This window comes from Phaenicophaeus curvirostris, chromosome 5 (assembly GCF_032191515.1).
Source record: "Phaenicophaeus curvirostris isolate KB17595 chromosome 5, BPBGC_Pcur_1.0, whole genome shotgun sequence".
NCBI lineage: Eukaryota > Metazoa > Chordata > Aves > Cuculiformes > Cuculidae > Phaenicophaeus > Phaenicophaeus curvirostris.
Window position 1 is genome coordinate 20,043,848 of NC_091396.1, and position 23,832 is coordinate 20,067,679.

Genomic DNA, 23,832 nt, shown 5'->3' on the forward strand with positions numbered 1-23,832 from the left:
AAAACAAAGCCGATAAGAAAATGTGTGGACAAAACATTCACAGGAAGAGATTACAGTTGAAAATAAACCAATCATTTGACAAACCACTTCTACATCTTCAGAGCCAGAAGAGAACTAGACTAGCTAGTACCAGACCAGCTAGTTCCAGCCCTCAGCAGATGAAAGCCATTGTCAGTCAGAAAAGTTCTTAGCAGAAAGACAGGAGAAGGGACCATGCTTCCTTAGGAAGGATTTGGGTCTTGTTACCTTCTTCTGGCGGTAGAGAATTTTCTCCAGCTCCTGCTCTTTGTTGTGCAGTTCCTTCTGGAGCAGGTTACTTCTGTCATGTCTCAGTGCTTCCTGCAGAGGTAAAGATACACAACTGTGCATACAAAACCAAGCATGGTAAGAGTTGTTTCTTAGCCAGATGATCCACCACCCCTGCTTCAGACCACGGAAAGTTTGGCTTCAGCCAAGAAAGATGAGGTACCTGGCAGGTCAGCCTGTCCCTTTCTGCTTTGATCTGTTGCTCCATTTCTTCATAAAGGCACCGGACTTCTCGGTCATGGTCTGTCTCCTTCCTACAAAAGGCAAGGTCCACACAGGTCAGGAGTGAGAAAAAGAATACAGAAAGAAAACAAGAAAGGAGGGTGGAAACAAATTCCCACTAACAGCTGCATGGCATTGAGTTGGATTTTAACTAGATCAAATGTTATGGGTGGGCACTGGCGCAAAACAAACCCATGTGGATCAGATCAAGATAAAGAGTAAGTTTATTACAGCAAGAAAAATCACTGCATCCTGTAACCCAGCCTCTCCTTGCATTTGAGGCAGTATCCAAGCATCAGCTGTTTCCTAACAGCAAACAGCCATGATGTTCTTACCGCTTCAATGCTTGTTCCATAGACTCCTTCTCATGATTCACCTCCCTTATGTATGATGAAACACGCAACAGAAACTCTTCAAAACTGGGTAACAGCTCTGGACGCTCCTTTCGCAGGCGAGCCCAGAGCTCCTGAATCTCATGGGGACTGCAGCAAGCATACAAGAGAGAAGAAAAGAAAATGAGTATGTGATTCTATGATTCTGTGACTCTATGGTTCTATGATTCTATGATTCTATCTGTGTCATCTTATGGACTGTTATTCAAACTCCAACATGCACTTGAGACAGACAAACTAAACCAAGATGTAGTCTAAACCAACACTTGAAGACATGAACATTCAGCAAATCTGCTGTGAGCTACTGTCAAAAAGCAAAGAGTTACAGCGCAGGGATTTTAGCACACGTCACACAGGTGTTATTATCACACAAGACTGTACTGTTAGATCCTACTGTCCCTGTTATTTACTTTACAGGTTTGGAAACTGAGGTGCAAAGAAAGTAAATTTGCCCAGGTATCACATCAGGATAATAATGGAGGAAGCCCTGGAAACCCAAAGTCTTCTTTTTCAGAACCTGCAATAAACATTACACTATTTTGGCATTTAATTCATTGTGACTTGAACACAGCATTTATAAACTTACTCTTTCCCAGAGAGTCTTATAAGCGAGCAGACATCACTTCATGCTTCTTGGAGAAGAGCTTTTTATTCTTTTTATTTCTTAAAAAAAATCCATTAAGTACTCTGGAGGAATTGCCTTGAAAAGTACAGAGTAATTATGCCTACAGATATTATACAAACAGGTATTTTTTCTTCGTCTAAGTATTTGTTTTCCTTAATGTTCTTCATGAAAAAAAAACCAAAAAACCCCAAACAAAACGGTCTTGATTCCCCTTGCCACTACAGTATGACAGACTCCTTTTTCTTTTTCTGTTCCAAGCTGAAAAAGTTATTTACACTTCATCAAAACTTCATGTTTTAGATAACAGAACATATTGAATCCCATTAATAAACAAAGTCGTTTCTTTCTAGCAGAACCAGTGAAGATAGTTCAGACTCCTGCTCCAATCCCAATTAGCTTCTGGTTTATATCACTTCTTTAAAACAGCTGCCTTGGCACACAGGCATGACATGGAGTAGCTGCTGAACTCATTGCATAAAACTGCAAGTAAGTGGTCAAAGTAAAACAGAAAAAATCCACTTTAAGACCTGATGCTTTTCAAATGAGAATTGTAAACAGCAGAAGCTATTTTTCCAAAATAATAATATGGCCTTTCATGGTATTATTCCATTATTGGAGGCATAACAGCTTTCCAGAATTTTTCAGGACAGAAGCTGTTTAGCATTAAAAGAAACATGCAGGTGCTTCCCATCACAATACAAATGAGAGGGAAAAAAAATCTATTTCATGACAGATGCAGCCCTGAAAAGAGCAAACTCCTTCACTCTCAGCTTCTGTCTCCAGTCCTGTCCCTCTCTTGCCCTAACTGGGCTTCTCCCAGCAAACTAGCAGCACTGTTGGACTATGATACTTGAAAAAAAGGGCTGCCACAGATGCTGTTGGGCATCCCAGCCCCAGCAGATGCACATCAGTAAGAACTCTACAACTCCTCTACATCCTCTACAACTACCTGAGAGGAGGGTGCTTGCCTCTTCTCCCAAGTGACAGGGGACAGGACAAGAGAGAATGGCCTCAAGCTCCACCAGGGGAGGTTTAGGCTGGACATTAGGAAAAAATTCTTCACAGAAAGGATCACTGGGAACTGGAACAGGCTGCCCAGGGAGGTAGTTGAGTCACCTTCCCTGGAGGTGTTTAAGGCACGGGTGGACGAGGTGCTAAGGGGCCTGGTTTAGTGTTTGATAGGAATGGTTGGACTCGATGATCCGGTGGGTCTCTTCCAATCTGGTTATTCTATGATTCTATGATGCTATGATTCAACTGATTATGTTTCATTTGGGAAGGCACTGAAAAAAACGCTGAATGACACTGGGGCCAACAGACTCTACTGGTGCCACACACATATTAATATCAAAGTTCAAGGCTCAGGTGAGCATCCTTTGCCCAGTTTAGCCTTTCATATTCTTCAAGATCAACACAGTCCTAAACAACTCTTGAGCACAATTCCTTCACAAAGACTCTTAGAACTAGGATTATCTGAACATATGCGAACAGTTGCCCACTGGAACAGAGAGAACACTCATCCTCCTCACCTTGTCTAACCCTCACATGCTTCTATTCATTTGCTGTGTGCAGACAGGCTTTCACACCACCAGCTGCTACGTTTTTACAGCTGTGGTATAAACTCTAGTTTAGGAAGCTCTTTGCGAAAAGCACTGTGCTAAAGGTTATTGAAAACTAATGGGGAAACCCAGACTTCACTGTATTTTTTACCAAGCACGTGAAAACCCAAGACAGCAGAACAGAAAGACCAAGCAGTGCTTCAGAAAGCAAGCAGCTCTGTTCACCTATTTGGTCTTTGCTGGTATTCTCAAGTTTTGGTATTTTAAGATCAAAACAGGGCAGAAGTAATGCCATGCAACTCTCCTACTTACTCTTCAAACATGTGGGCTGCTCCAAGCTGTTCCATCATAGAACAGAATCGTTTCTCTTCATCATCATCATCTGCCGGGTCCAAGTCATCTGACCAGCCTGACTCAAAAGTCTCCTCATGTCTGGAATGATCCATTTTACCAGCCCCTTGACACAATTCAACCCCTATTAACTTCCCTGGTGAAGGAGAAGGGAAGAAGTAGAATAAAGAAAGTCAAATTGGATGACATTTAATAAGCTGCAGTTTAAGTGGCAGCCCAACAAAGCCCCATGAGAAGCTGCCTGCAAGCTGCTGGTGTAGAATACAGCTCCTGGTCAGTAAAGAGCCGCTGTTCTGATGTCTCAAGTGACGTCTGCATCCAGTCTGCAATGCCGGGACTGAAACTGGCTCCCAGTCCAACAACAGACTGTTAGGACTCTGCTCACATCTGCATGAAGATGATCTATCGCCCACAGTCTTGGATTCTCAGCATGTGAAGTGTGCAGCATTAGGTCACTTCACTCCCATGGAGCGGTGCTGTGGGTTCACTCACCACTGACGCTACAAGCTCCCTCTGGGACCACAAGCCCAGCACTGAATAGCATCACACCTCAGTGCCCCAGCTTAAAAAAAAAAATAAAAAAGTGAGGAGGCCATTGCCCTTCCCTTCTCATGTGCTGCATCTGTTCTGATTCAAGTGCTACAGGACAAGGGCCGCCTCTTGCTGGGATCACGTAGAGTGTCCAAACAAAACACACTTACTCTTGGAACAGCCCCTCCTGCCTCACCCCACGTATGGACAGCTTCCAGCTGTCTGGATCCTGTTCCATGCTGGGACAGTAATGCCATGAGAACTTCACGCTATGCAAGGCACATGACAAATACTGGTACTGGGAACAAATTCTTCTCAAAGAAACAAATCAAGCAATCCTATCCAAAACGCAGGCCCCTATCCTGTATACAAGAGGTCAGACTTCCACTAGCAGCAACTCTTCCTTTCCAAAACACATCTACTGGCTTCAAAAGGCAGAATGACATCCCAGCTACAGGGCCAGGAGCCAAGGATGTTCAGAGCACAGATGAGAACATGAAGCTGCTCTAAGGGGAAAAACATCCACTATTTGTGTGCCTCAAATGACTTAACTCGACCACTTCTTAAGCTCTGTATGTCCAGAGCCTAGCTGCTTCTCTTCCGCTCTTAAAATGTGCTGCAAAAAAACTTTGCAGTGTGGAGATACAGGCCCTACTCATCTTAAAATCTGAGGCTCAGACAGTTAATTAAGGAGATGGGCATAGATTAGGCACTTTGGATGTCCGCTTTAAAGGAAGAGTCATTATCATTCATTATGCCTCTTTTACAGCTGGGAAAATCGAGGTAGAAAATTATCTGAAGACTGTTTTGACATCCTAGAAGGCTCTTGGATTGATTTAAATGGAACATTTTAAAAGGATGCTCTTTTTTCAGTTGTACTGGTGTACCCTGTACCCTCTCAAAGGCAATGGAAGGAACCCTCTCAAGAAGCAGAGCTGATCGCAGCTTGAACTGTTTCCCTTGATTTCCACCCCTGCACACTCCAGAAGGAGGAGAGCAACATGCCAAGCCACACTCACGAGTTAGGGACGGTCTGAAAAGGATTTAAGTAAAGCCAGAAACAAACAACCATAAAGAAAAGAAATGCCAAAATCAAGTGTTTTCCTAGAGTGGAGCAAGTTCCACGGAGCCAGGATACCAAAACATGGTGATACCTGATGATGGGTGACTGACACAAAGAGGAACGTTGCTTATCTCTGCCAGCAATGGCACTGAGGCAGGTACCCTCATTCTGTCCATCTATGACAATTTTATATGCCTTAAAAAATGAGATTTGGGAATAATCATGTCTATACAGAGGGTGCTGTCGATGCCAAGGTGCCCAAATGGCACCTATTCACCTTCTACACAACACTGGGCAGGAGAGCCCATGCTGCCAACATGACTCTTGCTTCTGGCAGAGGCAGCAGAAAAAGCCTACAAAACTTCACTCCCACAAGCAGGGACACAAGGCAGAAATTGGCACAGTCAGCAAGCACTCAATGGGTTAACATATTCCCAGAACAGGCTGGCCCAATAGACAGCTTTACAGGCTTATTCTGAGGCTTCTCCTTTCAGGGCTAGCTGTTTCTGGCCATTCAAATTCAAGCACCAAAAAAGACCTACCCTTCTCCAAGCTGTCAAAAAGCCTTGAACAACCACAACCTGAGAAATCAGGATACTGTGACTGAAAAGCCTCCTCAACTACTTCTGAAAATTACTTCAGGGGTCTGTACTAGGACCAGTGCTGTTTAATATCTTCATCAATGATATAGACAGTGAGACTGAGTGCACCTTCAGCAAGTTTGCAGATGACACCAAGCTGAGTGGTGCAGTTGCCACACCAGAAGGACAGAATGTCATCCAGACGGACCTGGATAGGCTGGAGAAGTGGGCCTCTGAGAACCTCATGAGGTTCAACAAGTGCAAGGTCCTACACCTGGGTCGGAGCAATCCCTGATTTCAATACAGGATAGGGGATGATGTGATTGAGAGCAGCCCTGCAGAGAAGGACTTAGGGGTGATGATTGATGAGAAGCTTGATATGAGCCAGCAATGTGCGCTCACAGCCCAGAAGTCCAACCGTATCCTGGGCTGCATCAAAAGAAGTGTGGCCAGGAGGTCAAGGGAGGTGATTCTGCCCCTCTATTCCTCTCTTGTGAGACCTCATCTGGAGTATTGTGTCCGGTTCTGGAATCCTCAACAAAAGAAGGATATGGAGCTGTTGGAACAGGTCCAGAGGAGGGCTACAAAGATGATCAGGGGCTGGAGCACCTTCCCTGTGAGGACAGGCTGAGAGAGTTGGGCTTGTTCAGCTTGGAGAAGAGAAGGCTCTGAGGAGATCATATAGCGACCTTCCAGTACCTGAAGGGGGCCTACAAGAAAGCTGGGGAGGGACTTTTTACAAAGACTTGTAGTGATAGGACTAGGGGCAATGGGTATAAACTGGAGAGGGGCAGATTTAGGCACTGGCACAGGTTGCCCAGAGAAGTTGTGGATGCCCCATCCCTGGAGGTGTTCAAGGCCAGGTTGGATGGGGCCTTGGGTAATCTGATCTAGTGGGATGTGTCCCTGCCCATGGCAGGGGATTGGGGACTGGTCCCTTCCAACCCAAACTATTCTATGATTCTATGACCCTATGAAAACCCTGGATGCCCCTGTTCCCTTGCTTTGACTTGATCCCATTAACACATCTACAGGTTCAAGGAAGGGTGCAGATTTTCTGAGAGCTTACAACCACCTAAGAAAACTAAGGTTATTAGTACTGTGGAGGTTCCTCCTCCTTAACACCTCTTGCACTGCTTGTGCTGCTGGATGACAACTCTGATATGGGATTAACAATCTCCTAGTGTTTGGAAATGCCAACAGTAAGAGGAAAACCAAAGCTCATTTGCCAGTACGCTAGCCTACTAACAGGACTCTTCCTAATATCCTTGAACAGCACTGACTAAACCAGCTGGAGGCAGTTGCCAAGGGGCATATTTCTGTACCCTCATCTGACAAGGGTCCTTATTCATATGAACAACTGTGTATCCCATGGCCTACAGGCTGCAGAATATACCATTCTCCAGTAGGAGACATTCAGAATCTGACTCTATCAGACAGGCAGGTAATGGTTGTGGAAGAAGACGATGCAAAGCCTCACAAAAGAGGACAGCAGTATTACATACACGCTTTTCCCAATAACATTCACTTAAGCACAAGGCAATGCCCTGTACAGCTGGTACAGCTTCAGCAGAACCATTTCATTTTCTTTCTTGCCAGCACGAAACTTCATGTCATAGCTGGGCTTTTTCCTTCCTCTGACTCTGGGCAGACCTTACCTAATCCCACGCTGAACTCCACAGGCGTCAGGTATCCATTATTGTTCTGTTCCAAGCTATCAAAAACAGCCTCCAGCTGTTCAAGTGTTAGGGGGAGTTCACTCTGGAGCCGCTGCAGAGACAAAAGAACGAACAAAACTAAGGCATGACTCAAGCCTTCCCTGTGCCTAGCTCCTGTCCCTGCTGTCCTCAGGTTGGCCCACAGCAATGTGTCCTTTCAGCAACGCATCCTGGCTGGGACGCGACAGTCTGCCAGTACAGCTGAGAGATGGAACAAATGCCTGTTTGGACCCACTGATATGACAATGCTTTCCATTACTGGATGATTCAACCAGGACTGCAGAGAGGGAGCTTCAGGTTATTCTGTTTGGAGGGAGCTTAACCCTCTTCCCCCCAATTTCAGACCTGCTGCCTCCCAGTTCACTGTACACCCCTGCCCAAGCCCTGCCCAAAGGTGGCTGCCCTCGGGCACTGCCACCCTCCGGTGACCACTGCTGTGTCCAGGGGAGCTCCCTATGGGCACATTGAGTACCAGCTCCATCTCTTTGGCCAGAGAGGGAGGACAGATTTGTGGGTGTCTGGATTCAGTTCCCAGCTCTTGCAGGAAATCGTTCAGTCCATCACAGCTTTCTTCTGCCTGTTGGGACTGTAACACCATCCCCACAGCACAGACAAGGAGCAGAGACCTTTCCCTCCGTAAGACGTGTAGAGCACCTACTGTGAAGGGGCACTCAAAGAAGCTTCAAAATAAGAAGAGGTGCAGACTAGAACCTTATTATTGTCCATTAAATGTGCATGTTTAGGTAAAAGCTTAATAAATATATATTAATGTAACTATACAAAATTAGGAATTGCACAACCCAGAACAAAGTGAGTCAGTAATTAAACCAGCATGCATCTGCCAAATATTAATTATAGATGGAGGGAGAGATGAGACAGAAGAAAAAAAAATCTGCATGAAACCTTCCTGATAAACCATTAAAATAAAACTCACAAAGAACTATAGATTCTATTATCAAATATTGGTTTTAACAGAAAGCAGGAAAATACACTATTCTACAGCAAATTTATAGCTTAGACCTGAAGTGACTTTTTGAGATCAGGCTTTATCAATGACTGAGACAAAAAAGTTATACAGCTTTTTTCAATAAGATGTTTGTGATTTTTTTTTTATTTTGTGGATTCCTCAAAAATTTGGAATTGCTGTCCCACTTGTCCCAGAAATTCCCTGCAGGTCCAAGGCCTTCCTGGGATTTTTGCTTCCTAGGAGCCAGCTGTGGTAAAGTTTGGCTCCCAGAAATCTGAGTGAGACAGAGCCCACGTGCACATCCACACTTCACAAAAATAAAGACATGCCACATGATGAAAGATTCTGCCATCTATGACTTTTCCTCCCAGGAAAAGGGAAGGATTCTTTTCCCTCACCTGCATGTCCACCTTGGTGATAAAACCTTTCTTGTCCTTGTCACACAGCTGGAAGAGCTCCCTTGCTTTCTCGAGCATTTCCACCTGCACATCTTCCATTTTGCTCATTTTGCTGGAAGGAGAAGCACCAGGAGCCATCCCATCCTCCTCATGTCCTTCCTCTTCTCCTTCCCAGAGCACATATCCCAAGAGCACTTCCCTCTGGTTCTCCATCTTCTCAAAGTCTTCTTCCTCAGGGCAGGGGCAAATACAAGAGCTGCAGGGCAGGAGAGAGAAATCCCAGTCAAACATGACCCTCCACTTCCACTCCACACATCATCTAGTTATGTGCCTTGTTGGTTTGAAAGAACAATATTCAGCACTTGTAGCTGTTACCAAGGGGAGGGGGGAAGACAGACAGCATGCAGAAAGTGTGCACCATACATACATACTATACACAACACAGGCATAACCAAGCCTACAAACACAGCTGTAATGCTCCACACTGTGATGGACTTCAGACCCTGCACCAAGCAATGAAGCTCTTTCACCATTTCCCCTCTGGCTTGGACCTACAGGGCACTCAGAGTTCCCTGCTGCTGAAAGCCAGGTGCCAAGAGAAGGTTTCAGCAGAGATGAAAGGATAGGAAGGGAACATTAAAGCATGCAGATAAATCTGCATGGGAGCACAGTGATGTCCCACATTAGCTGAGACAGGGTAATCAAATACCACAAGCAGGGCCACCTCCCAGCTCTTGCACAGCTCCCTGGATGCCCTGACCAAGAAGCTTCTCTCTGGTCTGGGTTCCTCTGGTAATAACGCGGTTTTCCTCCTCCTGTTGCTTTTCTGCATCACCTTTGAGTACCAACTGCACCACAATTGCAAGAATGCAGAGCGGCAAGATCCATGTAAGTGACAGAGGAAAGAGAAGAAGGAATGTCTCTCCCACCCCTCCTGTCTACGTTCACTGGCTGGTCTTCCACCTCTTATATTTTCTTGTTAACATTTCCCAAAAAGCAACTCCACCTCCTTTCATGTTACTACAGCACAAAAAAAAAGTCAGGCAATTCCTACACAGGGAAAAATTTAACAAGCTGGGCACTCCTGCTGCCTTTGCCTCCCAGCCTCTGTTTTGAGAGCCTGCAAGCTGCCAAACAGAATTTTAATCTGAAATGTTCACCTTTATAGGAAGGAAACCACATGACTATGGGGACATATCAGAGGCCAAAGAAAATAATTCCCATTATTATTCCCATTTGGTACCTAAACCAAAAAGGTTAGGAATGAGAGCACTTCTTTAAGCACAGCACTGTGATTGTAAAGATGTAGACAACACATCCCTACCTCAACTCACCTTACAACTTAGTGATGCCATGTAAGACTCTCCAGACAGCTTTTCTTCAGCAGCAGCATCACACTTTTTAAGCCTTGTTGCACTGATTGCTTTAGACTTCTCCTTCTGCAGACCTGTGTTCTGCATTACAGGGCAGAATGAGCTGTGCAAGCAAGCTGAGAGATTTAAACAGTACTAGACAAGGAGGTCCTGAGGGTTGTTTCATTTCTTTTAATCTCCAAGAAATTTAAAGCCATGTACAGATGCCATGATAACAAATAAGTTGATTCTGTTTGCACTATTATTACAATGAGAGGTTAAAAAACATGATGGCCAGGAAAATGCAAGAACTACATGAAACTGACACAAAGGGAGAATGCAATTATGCACCATACTATCCAACTGTTCATTACTGCTGGTTCATAAACCAGACGGTGGTTCTGCTTCAAAGAACAAGCAGAACACTCTGCTACTCCCTTTCAAATCACTGGGTTTTTTCAGGGCACCTCCATTTAGCAGCACTTGAGAAGATATTTATGTGAAACTCTGAAGAAAACTCCCTGTAAACAGGTACTATTATATGTTTCTAGTCAAGCAGATATTCCTTTCAAGCGATGGAAGGACACTAAGCTGGACAAAAGCTTTGGGGAACACTACAGAAAGGAGGGAAGAAAGCATGAAAAGCACAAAGGCAGGGTGTGTCTTTCTCTGTTGCTCTTTATCAGTCAATCCCTCCTACCAAGCATTCTTTGTGTTATGGAGCCAACACAGCAAAATTTGGAAACTAAAACTTGATGTTGTCCGTTAGCTGAACAGTTGCTTCTGATGGCAAGTCTATATGTGTTAGTAGTAAAGAAGTTGGAAAGAATCTCAGCTTGCTTTTTTATTCAAGTCAAAGTTGCAAAGCTAGCCTTGAAAGGAAAAGAAGAAAAAAAAAAAAAGACCCAAATATGCTGCATAGATTTTACAGGTGATTGAGCTGAGAAATCACATAGCCACAGTGATGAGTGATAATTATTGGCTGCTGTAGGCCACTTGCTGAAGCTGTTTGCCAGACCATTTGCTTCTGTGAAGACACAGTCTCAGCACAGCAGCTCCCCGTACCAGACAGTGAATGATGCACGTGGCAGCAGGGGAGAAAACAAAACCATGTTCAAATTAAGAGACACGACAGGATTGCAGAAAGCAGCCACAATACAAAAAAGTGCAAATAAGAAATATATTCCCTGAAACATCCCTCTAGCTGCCTAGACTTCCCCAGAAGTAAAGATAATCTTACTTTCTTGTTAGGAGCGTCATCGTTTCTATCTCAAAAGCCAGAGCAGCCCAGGCAGACGATGTCTCCTGAGCTCTGCTGCAGCAAACAAAAGGTTATACGAGGAGGATGTTCTCTCAGAGATGAATTTGCTAGCTGAAATTGGACCCACTACATTCCTACCGCTAGCAACTCCTCATTTTATCAAAAGCCCAGCTATACTGTAGCTCCCAAATACTGACTGAACTAAAAGCCTTGTAATTAGAAGAGCTGGGAGCCTGACATGGACAAGTCTGAATGGACTTCACTCACAAATAAAAGACCAATCCCATTAATTCAATGTTCAGAGTGGAGTGTCCCTTGTTCTAGCTGCTTCATGTGGCTTCAAGCCAGATGTGGCTCTGTCAATGGCGAGACAGCACTTGTCGCAGAACAAAGTGGCAAATGAGAGAGAGCCCCAGTAAACAAAACACACTGCAGCTCTGACAGACCTCTGTTTCTAAGGGATCATCCCTTCAAAATACCATGGAAGCAGCTTCATCAGCAAGAGGAAGAACATCACTGAAGGACAACTTTGGAAGAGTCTGGGATCACTACAGTACTAAAACTGGGGAATGGCACACAAAAGTGAGGCCAGCAGAGCTGGGTTGGGTACAGAAAGATGAGCTTGTGAAGATTCATACTTGCCTGATGCAACTGGAAAAAAGGGAAAAAATACCTATGGGTAAATAACACTTTTGGTCAGACAAACCTGCCAAGTTTCCCCAGTGAGATGCAGCCAAACCACCTCCAGTGACAAAGCCATGGGTCATTACCAAAACTTCCTGACAGGATTAATTTTTCCAGATCTCTTCTGCCAGGACAAGGTAGTCACTGAGTCAGCACCAGTTAAGAATTCATTTCCACACCTAGTCTGGAGTCAGGATAACCTCTGCATCTTGGGTTGTTGATTTCCATAATAAGAACATCTGCAAGGGATCATGACAGAGTTCATCTAGCCCAGCATCTTGCCCGCAACAGTGGCTAGGAACGGCTGGTGAGGGAAGAGTAATAGCAGGGCAAGCACAGAAAAGGCTTCCCTGAAGAGATCTGCCAGCCTCTAGGCACTGTCAGCCTGTGTCAACTCTTGAGTCATGTGGTTCCTCCTTTGTCTTCCAAGGTATTCGTCCAAGCTCCTTTTGAGCCTGTATGAAAACATTCGTTGATCCCATGAATGTGGCAATAAACATGGGGCACCTACTGCAATCACTGGGTGCTGACAAAGCTTCACAGGACTCTTCTGTTTTTTCTGGGTATATAGTTTGACCAGCACCCACTCCACAAGAGAGATGGTCCCAGCCTTAGCTCAAACAAGTGCTTCCTGCCACCTTCACACCTAGTAACTGTGGCATATTCCAAAAAATAAGGCAGGGAGATCTGGAAGCACCAGGGACATGGGGGCACTAACAGACTCCAAGTACCCTGGTTAACCTTGGTGTGTAATATTCTTCTGCAGCCCCCTCTTCTTCCACCCCAGGGGTTTAGCTGATTGTGCTCAAGGTCAGCTCTGATACGGCACACTCCAGATTTGGGCAGCGTCTAACATCTGAACAACCTGAGCTCAAGAGAAAGCCAGTCTTCAGGACCTGTGGATTACACCAGATACCTCTTGCCATGTTGTATGCTGGGGCCCAGCAAGCAAAAATTCAGCTGCTCCTGCAAGACAGCTTTCCCAGAGCCTGGAAAGCAAACGGATCTTCTCAGACACAGCACAGAATGGGAAATTCAACTGCCACTAAGGACAGCTACCACCAGGTCTTGCATTTCTACAGAGCAGTAACTCAGACCAGTCTGGCTTGCACATTTTAACCACCTGAGGCACAAATTGCAGTTTGCCCTGTGCAAAACTGTGCCAGAAGGGTGGCTGGATCCCATAGGCATGACATTCTTTGGGGAAATTACAAGACCTGAATTTTAATCCTAACTTAGTTTGCCATATGGCTCTGGGTAAATTATGTCACCTGCCTATGCTTATAGATTGTCACCTCCTCCAATTTGATTCTGATTCTTGTGACAGCTGGCACTTTATTTTAAGACTCGGTTCCTGAAGACTGATAATTACATGTGAATGCAAGCATCAAAATAGTTCCTGAGTCTCAAAGCTGAAGAATGAAAAACTTGAGCACAGAACTTGAAGAAACTGCAGATTTCAACAAACTGAAGAACAGACACAGTGTGCTTTTCCTGAAAAAGGTAGTGTTACACTGTCATAATTTCCAGTTTATTGTCTCAAAAAGCTCCTTGTTGTACCAGCAAGCAGTGTTGAAAAGGTAAAGAAAAGTGATAGCTAAAATACTATCAACAACCAAGTCTTTATCTATGTGACTGTGATCACCGTGTGCACATGACAACTTTAGTTGGTATTTTTTTCCACTGCCTGATGACAAAGGGGAAAGGAAAGTGGGGAGCACAGCCAAATTTTCCACAGCTGGTCCTCAGATGGCCCCAGTCACCGCAGGGCATTGTACACACACTGAATACACAACATTCCTAGCAGTACTACCCCAATGCAAGACAATGAATCAACAGTTAATGAAGGAGGAAAAACTAAGCACAGCTGGCCAAGGGGCTTACCTAGGATTACAGGATTCCAGAGCCAAGTGCAGCATTTGGGTCCTGTGGAGCTATAAGGGACAGCAGGTTTCTGCTCTCCTGTACCACTGAATTTTTGGTGACGTGGTTGTAAAGGGGAAAATTAAAGAAGAATCTTATATGTACACAGTAGGAGCCCAAGGTGTACCACAAACTAAACTGCTCAGATACTTGCTGGGAAGTTTCCCAAAAGACATCCTCCTCTATCTCTGCCTAAGACAATATTATTAGAAATAACAAAAACAGCCCCATACTAAAGCTAAATATTTAAGCCATTTCTTTAAACAGAAGAACACTCACCCTTTCCTTTCTACTCCTAATGCAGAAAAAGTCTCACAACTTCAAGTGAAGGAATTCATTGAGTGTTTAGGTGTGCATTGATCATGCTCAACACACATGCTGAATGAGACAGGTTTGATCCCAAGCATGAGAGACCACTACACAAAGAGAAGTAGATAAAGGGCTGGGGTATGGAATCCCTGCAGCAGAAGCTGTTGCTTGAGTAAATTACAAACACACAGCAGGAGCATGCCAAGATGCTGTAGTACAATGTATTTGTTGCTTGCTTATGGAATACAAGCCTCGCTTGGGAGCAGCTAAGTATTGGAGAGGTTTTAAAAGAAAAGGGCAGCAAAAGCTTTACAGGTTCTTGCACCATTTTATATCAAGTATATGCCACTTGCTTCATTTGTTCAACTTTTCTTTCTCTCTTCATGTTTTGAAAGTCATTAATTACTAAAAAAGTACTCCTTGTAGGACACAGTCATATCTACAGTTCTCAGATTTTATAGTACTGTGAGATTCAGTGATTAAATACACATATTTACAATTATTATCCTAGTTGCATGCAAAAAAAGCACATATTCTAAATGCATTGACAAAATTACAACCATACAAATCTAACCAGGTGAAAGCAGAGCAGAGATCCTGCCAGGGAATGACACAGATCCTCGTGTCAAACAGGCTTCCCCACAGCTGCTCAAAAAAATTTCCAAAAGCTGCTCAAAGGAACTGGGCACCCATTTGGTAGAAATTGTTTTAAAAGACTCTGCCGTGGTGCCTGAGAAGGCTAGGAGGAGAGCAGAAAGAAAGTGTTATTTCTCAGTGTACTTTGTTTGAAATTAATTTTACTCTTTTCCTTCTCTAGGAAATTTGTTTCCATTGTTTGGAATTTGTTTGGGTGGTTGTTGGGTTCTCCCTTCCCAAAGGGAATGGCAGGGAAATAAATACACTGAAAAAGTAGGAAAACACCAATTGTTTTGCAAGGGTTATTTTACTTTTAAAAAAAACTAAGAAAACCCATACACACCCTGGACAGAGAGCCTGAAATCAGGTGTAATATCTAGAGCTACACTTCACTCTCTCTTTTTAGTGCCTGCACTTGATTGTGTCTCTTTAAGGAAACAGGAATGAATCCAGGAACCTTTGTGTTGTTTATTCAGCAGGAGATTAGCCCAGCTTGATAGCCCTGAGCTAACCCATGCTGCAATAATGCTGAATGACTTCATCACGGGATATGCCAGTAAAATACAGAGGTATATCCCAGAAACACGGACAGCTGCAAGGGGCTCTGTCATTCTCAACAGTATTTTAAAAAAGGGGATTTGCTGCAACTCACTGTTCCCTCACCAAAGTTCAAACAGGAACACTGCTTTACGACTTACCACGCCAACTTCTTGATTTCTGAAAAAAAATCTTGCCATAGAGAAACTCGTTTGATGCAGAATCTATGCTCCTACCCGCAGCCAACTCAAGACTGAGTTACAGTTCTCTCTTTTTATTCCAAGTGACCAACAAATAAACTTCTTAAAATTGCACTCACTGATGCTTTCTGATTCAACAACACAACAGAAAGCACTGACACATGCTCAGAACTGTCAATGTAATAAGTCTTCAACACAGACAGGTATTCACAACATACCAAACCAATATTCTTTCCCCCAGAAACTGCCACAAATCCTCCATCACACCCACTTGCCATTCTCCAGCCGTGCCCATCACAAGCCAGCAACACTTGAGGTTCTCTCACACTGACACAGTGTCACAGCGCTGGCACTGTAAACAGTGAGGACGCGTATTTGCACTGGAACTGCTCCTACTAATCAGGGTTTTGGCTTTGTTGAGTTGTTTTGCTTGGGGAGTGGAGAGAGAAAGCATCAATTTTTCCTCTAATGATATTTGGGCCAAGAGTTAAATTCTCAGCAATTAAAAGCAAAATCCAAACCACATTTTTTCCATAAAGAGCCAATGGTCTTGGATCTGTCAATATAACTAGCATACGTGCAATAAGACATAGAATCATAGAATCATAGAATAACCAGGTTGGAAGAGACCCACAGGATCATCGAGTCCAACCATTCCTATCAAACACTAAACCATGCCCCTTAGCACCTCGTCCACCTGTGCCTTAAACACCTCCAAGGAAGGGGACTCAACCACCTCCCTGGGCAGCCTCTGCCAGTGCCCAATGACCCTTTCGGTGAATTTTTTTTTTTCCTAATTTCCAGCCTAAATCCCCCTGGCGGAGCTTGAGGCCATTCCCTCTTGTCCTGTCCCCTGTCACTTGGCAGAAGAGGCCAGCTCCCTCCTTTCTACAACCTCCTTTCAGGTAGTTATAGAGAGCAATGAGGTCTCCCCTCAGCCTCCTCTTCTCCAGGCTAAACAACACCATCTCCCTCAGCCGTTCCTCATAAGGCCTGTTCTCCAGCCCCTTCACCAGCTTTGTTGCTCTTCTCTGGACTCGTTCCAGAGCCTCAACATCCTTCTTGTGGTGAGGGGCCCAGAAATGAACACAGTATTCGAGGAACGGTCTCACCAGTGCCGAGTACAGAGGGAGAATAACCTCCCTGGACCTGCTGGTCACACCGTTTCTGATACAAGCCAAGATGCCATTGGCCTTCTTGGCCACCTGGGCACACTGCTGGCTCATGTTCAGTCACTGTCAACCAACACCCCCAGGTCCCTCTCCTCCAGGCAGCTTTCCAGACAGACTTCTCCTAGTCTGTAGCACTGCACAGGGTTGTTGTGCCCCAAGTGCAGGACCCAGCACTGGGCCTTGTTAAACCTCACGCCATTGGACTCTGCCCAGCGGTCCAGCCTGTTCAGATCCCTTTGCAGGGCCTCCCTACCCTCCAGCAGATCAACGCTTCCACCCAGCTTAGTGCCATCTGCAAACTTGCTACGGGTGCACTCACTGCCTTCATCCAGGTCATTGATAAAGATATTGAACCAGGCTGGACATGACTAATAGCATCAGCTAGTTTAAAACCAACTCATTTTACAAATTTCTTCACTTTATAGAGCCTTACAGGTTTCTTGAAACTTTTTTTTCAAAAAGAACAGACTATCTCATAAATTAACGTAAGGATTCATCTTATATGGAATGGAAAAAACAGCAATATTGTACTCTTTGGCTTTAAGAAGAATTCGTGTAGAAGAATTTCCATAGGCTGGAGATCATGCTACATATCCACAAAGGACATGGTTAGCCATCAGTAAGTAAATAAGTAAATATCTTTTGCTTAGTCAAGTAGAAAAGGCTCTGAGCAGTATCAAGTTTCTCACTGATGCCACTGCAATTAATGTTCTACCACAAATACGCGGTTGTCAGAGGACAGAGGCAATCAGCTCAAGAAAATAATTGAGAGAGACAGGTTATTTTAGCTGAAGAGATAATACAGCCTTTACTCATGTTAGGTGACAACTGCTAGGAGTGTTGTGAAGCTGAAGGTAGATGCTGCTTTGAGTTCAACAGTCAGTAAGTAGATTACACCCACATAACACCAAATATGTTGATCACAGAGTAAGTGCTCTGCCCTGTTGGTGAGACCAACTGGCACGGCAGGTAGGCAGGAGACAAACAAACTTTCTTTGCCAGCTCAGATGTGGGAAAAAGAGAAGACAGAGGACTTGGCACTTGACATCTGACACACTGGATCATTTCTGATTCAAAGGGAATACTGAGCCCCGAGAACTCAGGCAAATGAGATCCTTGCTGTCTTCTGCTTCTCTCTTCCAGGTCTGGTGCGTCAGGCAGCAACACCCCATAAGGAAGACAAGCTCCAGATATAAGCTGGCATTCAAAGCTCTTAAAATAGTCTTTACAAGAAATTACATAAATCCAGGGCAGCTCCTCAGGTTGTTTAATTGAACATCACTTGCAATTTTCTCCTGCTTTACTCTAGCAAAGTGGGAGCACTTGCATGCAGAGCAGGTTGTAGCAGAGACAATAACCAGAAGTCAATGCGCTTCTGCTAGGGCTCGTGCCAGCAGTTACTGAACAGCTGCCATCCAGGAACACTCGACACCTGATGAGCACCACCTTGGCTGCTGCAGCTCAGCAAGGACACGTCAGCAGAAATGCTGCCCTGGAGACTTCTTTCACACATAGAGAGCAGCAGAGCCACCGGCACACAAAGCTCTACCCCTGCCCTCAGGAATGTGACCCCACTTGGTGTCCTGCAGAGAAAATTCACACTAAAAGGAGGCATCCCTCTGTCCTGTGCTGGTGGAGAGCTAGACACACTCTGTCAGTGTCCCTGAAGCACTTCAGAGGCAAAGTTATTAAGCAGAAACAGCCATTTGTTGAATAAGTGGATAAAAGGTCCTCATGGATATGCAAAGCTTCAAATGCAAAAACATCCTTTTTGTGGAGTTGCTTGTGTAACAAATCTCCAAATGGACATAGCGAAGAATTGTCCTCAGTCACTGTTTTCTTTAAGAAAAGAATCCAGAAGTTTAGGATAAAACTGGGTAGTGGCAGTAGCACATCAAAGGAGAAGGCAGTTCTCTGCAAACCCTGAAAGTATGAGTGGGACTTACTGACATGGGATGTTGAGGATCTCACAGGTATTCATGGGCTGCAGATGTGTCTGGTTTTTTCTTCCCTGAGTTTGTCCATAAAAGGCTATTATACAAGATACCTGTTTTGGTGAAAATTTTAAGCCACAAACTGTCAAAAGAGCATACTAGGAAAGTATCATTACACATTTATGCTGAGAAGATGTGGGAATCTGTCATAAGCTGCTGCCAGACACACAGTGTTGGTTCAGCTTAGCTGTTCCTCAGCATGAATAGAAGCTGCTTTCTCATCAGCAGGAACCACCCTTAAAGTACACAGTCTTCCACCAAAAGGACTACAGCATTTGTTGCGTTTTCACCAAGGACGGTCCTATGAATTGGACTTGGGACTCCAACAGCCAAAGGTCAGCCTTCTTCCCACAGCTATCACTGTCATCAGACCCATAACTTTGGTGCCAAACTCAACTTTGAGTCCAATGGGATGAGGTTTAACAAGGCCAAGTGCCGGGTCCTGCACTTGGGGCACAACAACCCTGTGCAGTGCTACAGACTAGGAGAAGTTTGGCTAAAAAGCTGCCTAGATGACAAAGACCTGGGGGTGTTGGTTGACAGCGACTGAACATGAGCCAGCAGTGTGCCCAGGTGGCCAAGAAGGCCAATGGCATCTTGGCTTGTATCAGAAACGGCGTGACCAGCAGGTCCAGGGAGGTTATTCTCCCTCTGTACTCGGCACTGATGAGACCGTTCCTCGAATACTGTGTTCATTTCTGGGCCTCTCACCACAAGAAGGATGTTGAGGCTCTGGAGCGAGTCCAGAGAAAAGCAACAAAGCTGGTGAAGAGGCTGGAGAACAAGTCTTACAAGAAGCGACAGAGAGATGGTGTTGTTTAGCCTGGAGAAGAGAAGCCTGAAAGGAGACCTCATTGCTCTCTACAACTACCTCAGAGGAAGTTGTGGAGAGCAGGGAGCTGGCCTCTACTCCCAAGTGACAGGGGACAGGACAAGAGGGAATGGCCTCAAGCTCCGTCAGGGGACGTTCAGGCTTGACATCAGGAAAAGAATTTCATGGAAAGGGTCATTGTGCACTGGAACAGGCTGCCCAGGGAGGTGGTTGAGTCACCTTCCCCGGAGGTGTTTAAAGGACGGGTGGATGAGGTGCTGAGCGGCATGGTTTAGTGTTTGATAGGAATGGTTGGACTCGATGATCCAGTGGGTCTTTTCCAACCTAGTGATTCTGTGTGCGATTTCTTGGAGTCTATAAGATGCATTTAAGGGACAACAATGATTTGCAAATATGAACAAGTAGTAATGAGTACAGAGAGGATTTCTAGGCACCACAACTCCCTGGAGAAGCCTCTGGATGGCTAGCAACGTATTGGTTTTGCCCAGGAGCAATGTATGGGAACCATGGACAGTTTGACCTTTCCGCAACTGCTATTAGAACAACAAACAGCACAGAGGCAGCTGGGTGCAGCCAATTTCCAGGAGGACAGTTAACCCATTCTCTGCCTCACAGAAATGAAAACGGCCGTATGCATAGGTTCATGGCACTTGGTTACATCTCAGCTAAGTGTCCATCCTCACAGTGGGTACAAAGATGTACCTCGTACCCTTCCTGTGAGCTAAGGAGGTGCTGGCTGTTCTACGTAAAACACCTTTCCTGAAAAGCCAGTGTAATCTGTGCACTGGAAAGGGATGAAATCCATGCCCTGTGTAAAGACAACTTTTGGCTGTCAGACTGTTGAGGGTGTCACAGGTGAAGTCTTTGATCCAGGGAGTTGGATCCCTGGAGAGGATTGGTCTGTATGTCCAAGAATTCCAGAATCTCATACAAGATATCAGAAATATCCTCTCCCTTTCTCATACAGGGGGAACAATTGCAACAAAATACTAATACCCTCAGACTTCTACCAGATGGAAAACCAAAGAATGTTTTAAGCAGGCACAAGTCCCTCCAGAAAGCAGGATAACACATGCAGCTAAAGGGAACATTTTGCCTCCATACCAGGCACAGCTTAGTGCAAGGAGTAATCAATGTAAGGAACAGCATTTGAAGCAAACTTAGAAGCAGATGCTGTCTGAGAGGTACTTTTGTTCAACCAGTACAACTGTCCTGAAAAAGATGATATTAGTAGGGAAGGGGAAATATTCTGCTCGGATAACAGCTATCCCTGAGTCAGAAGCCCACAGCAGCGACACTGACAGGGAATTACAGAAAAGGGAAGGGGGAAAGATAAATAGGCTTATGAGAGATGGTGGAAAATTTCCCAACAAACGCTTTTAAAGAAAAAATTCTAAGCCTTCACAAAGTATGCAGCAGAAAATCGTTAAGTTTTAGTCTAATCAGCTCAAAACATCCATTTCATAAGAAAACATCACAATCCCACATATTCTAAGCACTTACTTTTCCCCTTTAATTTTGAAATTGTAACTAATATAGCTATTACTCTAAATCAGCAGTTTTCCAAATAAATGAGTTACTAGAATTAGTTAAGTGATTTGCAGAATCACATCAGAACTGAGAGCAAGTTTCCTCAGTTCAACATTTGCAAAGACACTGTGTGATCCAAACGGAAGCATTAACCATCTGTTAGTTAAGCACCTCCAGCTCTTGAAAACAATCAATAATTTTTCCCTCTTTCACCAGGGAATAACAACCTTTTTCTGCAGTGATATGCAATGCCACTGCATCCAGCAGGTCTCTGTCCCATTTCTACTCTGCTGCTTTAAAGCAAAAGCAGGAAGTCAGAACAGAAAGTTCCTAGGGAGAAACTGCTGAGATACAGCAACTCACAAACTTGTTCCGACTTCCTTCTACTCAAATAATTCCTCGCCCAGGAGAAACTTTCTTCCCTTCCCTCCAACCCATTATACAATCTCATTTTCTTTCTCTGCAGGTGCCCCCAAATACCTTGAGCAGCAGCAGTATCACTCCCCTTCCCTGGAACCAGCAATATACTCCACAGCAAAAAGCTATCAGAGAAGGAACACTGCCACTGTAAACAGACTATCAGAGCAGGTCCAAGCTAGGAGGTGTGGTTTGCAATGCTCCCTACGCATCTCATCCCCTTTCCAACACAGGCTGGTAGCCACTGGTTCAGAAAGCAGCACAAGAAAACCTGCCAAGGTCCCAAGGAAAGGTCCTTGTAATCCTGCCTGGCACACAGCTGTGAAGGAGAAGGGCTTGTTTCTGAGCTGCCTTAGGCAAGAGGGGAAGAAGTGGTAAGAAAGCAGATGATCCCTCATATCATGCTGAGCTCACCTTCCTGGAGAAACTCTAGCTGTGTTTGTAGGAAGCTCACTGTCTATCTCACATCCAATTTGAACAAGGGCAGGGCTAGAAACTACCCCTGTGAATCCTGCCTCAGCTCTAATCCCACTTTTGTAATACTTCGCAACTTGTACCACAAAGAAAAGTGCAGAGAGCTTAGGAAAAAAAGTGAGATAAAGCACCAGATGACACTGCCAAGAGCATCTTTCCAAAGCATCATAAAACATACCCCAGGGGTGAAATGCACACCTCAGAACTTTCTCACTAAAGCAGTCAGAGATGCCACCTTCTATCTTGCCACTGACCAAAGCATTGCCCTATCCCACAGCACCACCGAAAGGAAGCAAAGCCACCCCTGCTCGCTGACAGTTGGAGATGCTGATGGAGGTTTGTTGTGCTCACTGGCATCTCCAGTGCCTCAAAGCAGCACAAAGTTGCCCTCAGCTGTGTCAGCTCCCACTAGTCAGGTCTGAGGACTTCTTGCAAGCTGACAAAGAAAAAATATATATAAGATATCCTAGCAGGCTGGCTGTTTAGAACCCGGTATGGTTTTGTCCCCTTTGCTCACACCCACCCTAAATGCCTCTTCGTGTCAGCCCTCAAGGATAATATTTGCCCTGCAAACAAGCTCTGCCGTAAAAGTCACAAGCAGGCAAACCCAGCCTCTACAGAGAGGTTTCTCCACAAATTCCCACCCAGGAGTTCCCATCTGAACAACAGAGAAGTCATCAATCTGCAAACAGAGTAGCTACAAACAGCCCCATTCTCACAGCAGCAAGAGATGACTGGACCTGCAGAGAAGAAAAGGTAAAGGCGGGTCCTACCTGTATTTTAAGATGGCTATTTCAAACCCCAGACTAAAAGATGGCTATGAGGACTAGTACAAACCATCACGCTTGTCTTTAATACAGGTTCAACAGAGCCATCGAGATCCTCTGGGCCATCTGGAAGGGCTCTGTGCTGCTAGAGGGCAGCTCTGCTCCTCTCAGACCAGGGCGATCACCTCTACACTCCTCACAGGCCCAGCTTTGCGTCAGACCTAGAACCACACATCCTTTGGGGTAGGCTCTAGTTCTGTAGCTGAGGTAAATAAACCCAAACTCAGACCAAGTGAGTTACCTGGCTCTGAGCAGAAGGATTTACTCACCATTTTCTTTATCATTGCTACAGAGGTGATGCTTAACACTGAACCATGGCCTCGGCTGGGATGCTGCTAGAACAGCACAAAACCTGCTCTTCTGTGCCTTGCAGCTTGTTCTGCCTCTAATCTCTTCCTGGGGTCCTTTATAAAGCTTCTCTTAGTACCAATCAGACAAAAAAAAAAGCTTATAAAACACAAAATAGGATTTTGGAGCCACATTAATGAATCCTTAGTGTTACATGGATAAAGGTCAGGAAATGCAAAAAGTTACAGTTCCCATAGTAATGCTAATTCAACAATAATGCACATCCTGTGTATTTAGTGGTATATGTTGAAAAGAAAAAGCCTTCATCTACCGATGCCAGAAAGGTTTTTGATTCAGTAGAAACACTTGAATTCCACCTCCTGCAACATCAGAGAAGTGGATTTTCAGATCAAATTGGATTAAGCCAATCTAAGCATCATTACAGTTCCCCATATCTTGGGCAAAAGCAAGAGCTCTCAAGCATGAATATAAACTGAGTTATCTGCCCAACGTGAATAGAGGAAAGAGACCCAGGCGTCAGAGCAGGCTGAGTCACCAAATCGCAGTCAGTGTTGTTTCTGCACTTGATGCAGCAAGCAGAGTGTAAGGAGAGAGAATAACCAACCAACTCCCCCCCACAACCAGTAACTGTTAATCCATTTCTAGAAACACTCATTTCTTTG

General features: G+C 44.7%; 1 protein-coding gene across 3 annotated transcripts in view; it reads right to left on the reverse strand.

Moving 5' to 3' along the window:
• The window catches only part of CRACR2B (calcium release activated channel regulator 2B), a 33,089-nt gene extending 21,319 nt beyond the window's left edge, over nucleotides 1-11,770 (reverse strand). Inside the window, exons 1-8 of one of the 3 annotated variants that reach the window (XM_069857757.1) lie at nucleotides 11,594-11,770; nucleotides 10,048-10,167; nucleotides 8,714-8,969; nucleotides 7,289-7,400; nucleotides 3,417-3,591; nucleotides 864-1,010; nucleotides 470-560; nucleotides 247-339 (exon numbers count right to left, since the gene is read on the reverse strand). In XM_069857757.1, coding sequence (XP_069713858.1) covers nucleotides 247-339; nucleotides 470-560; nucleotides 864-1,010; nucleotides 3,417-3,591; nucleotides 7,289-7,400; nucleotides 8,714-8,926 — 831 coding nt within the window. In that variant the 5' untranslated portion in view covers nucleotides 8,927-8,969; nucleotides 10,048-10,167; nucleotides 11,594-11,770. Of the gene's footprint in view, nucleotides 1-246; nucleotides 340-469; nucleotides 561-863; nucleotides 1,011-3,416; nucleotides 3,592-7,288; nucleotides 7,401-8,713; nucleotides 8,970-10,047; nucleotides 10,496-11,593 lie in introns of those variants that run through there. The other 2 variants (XM_069857756.1, XM_069857758.1) reach the window with 2 other exon arrangements.
• Nucleotides 11,771-23,832: the final 12,062 nt, after the last annotated feature.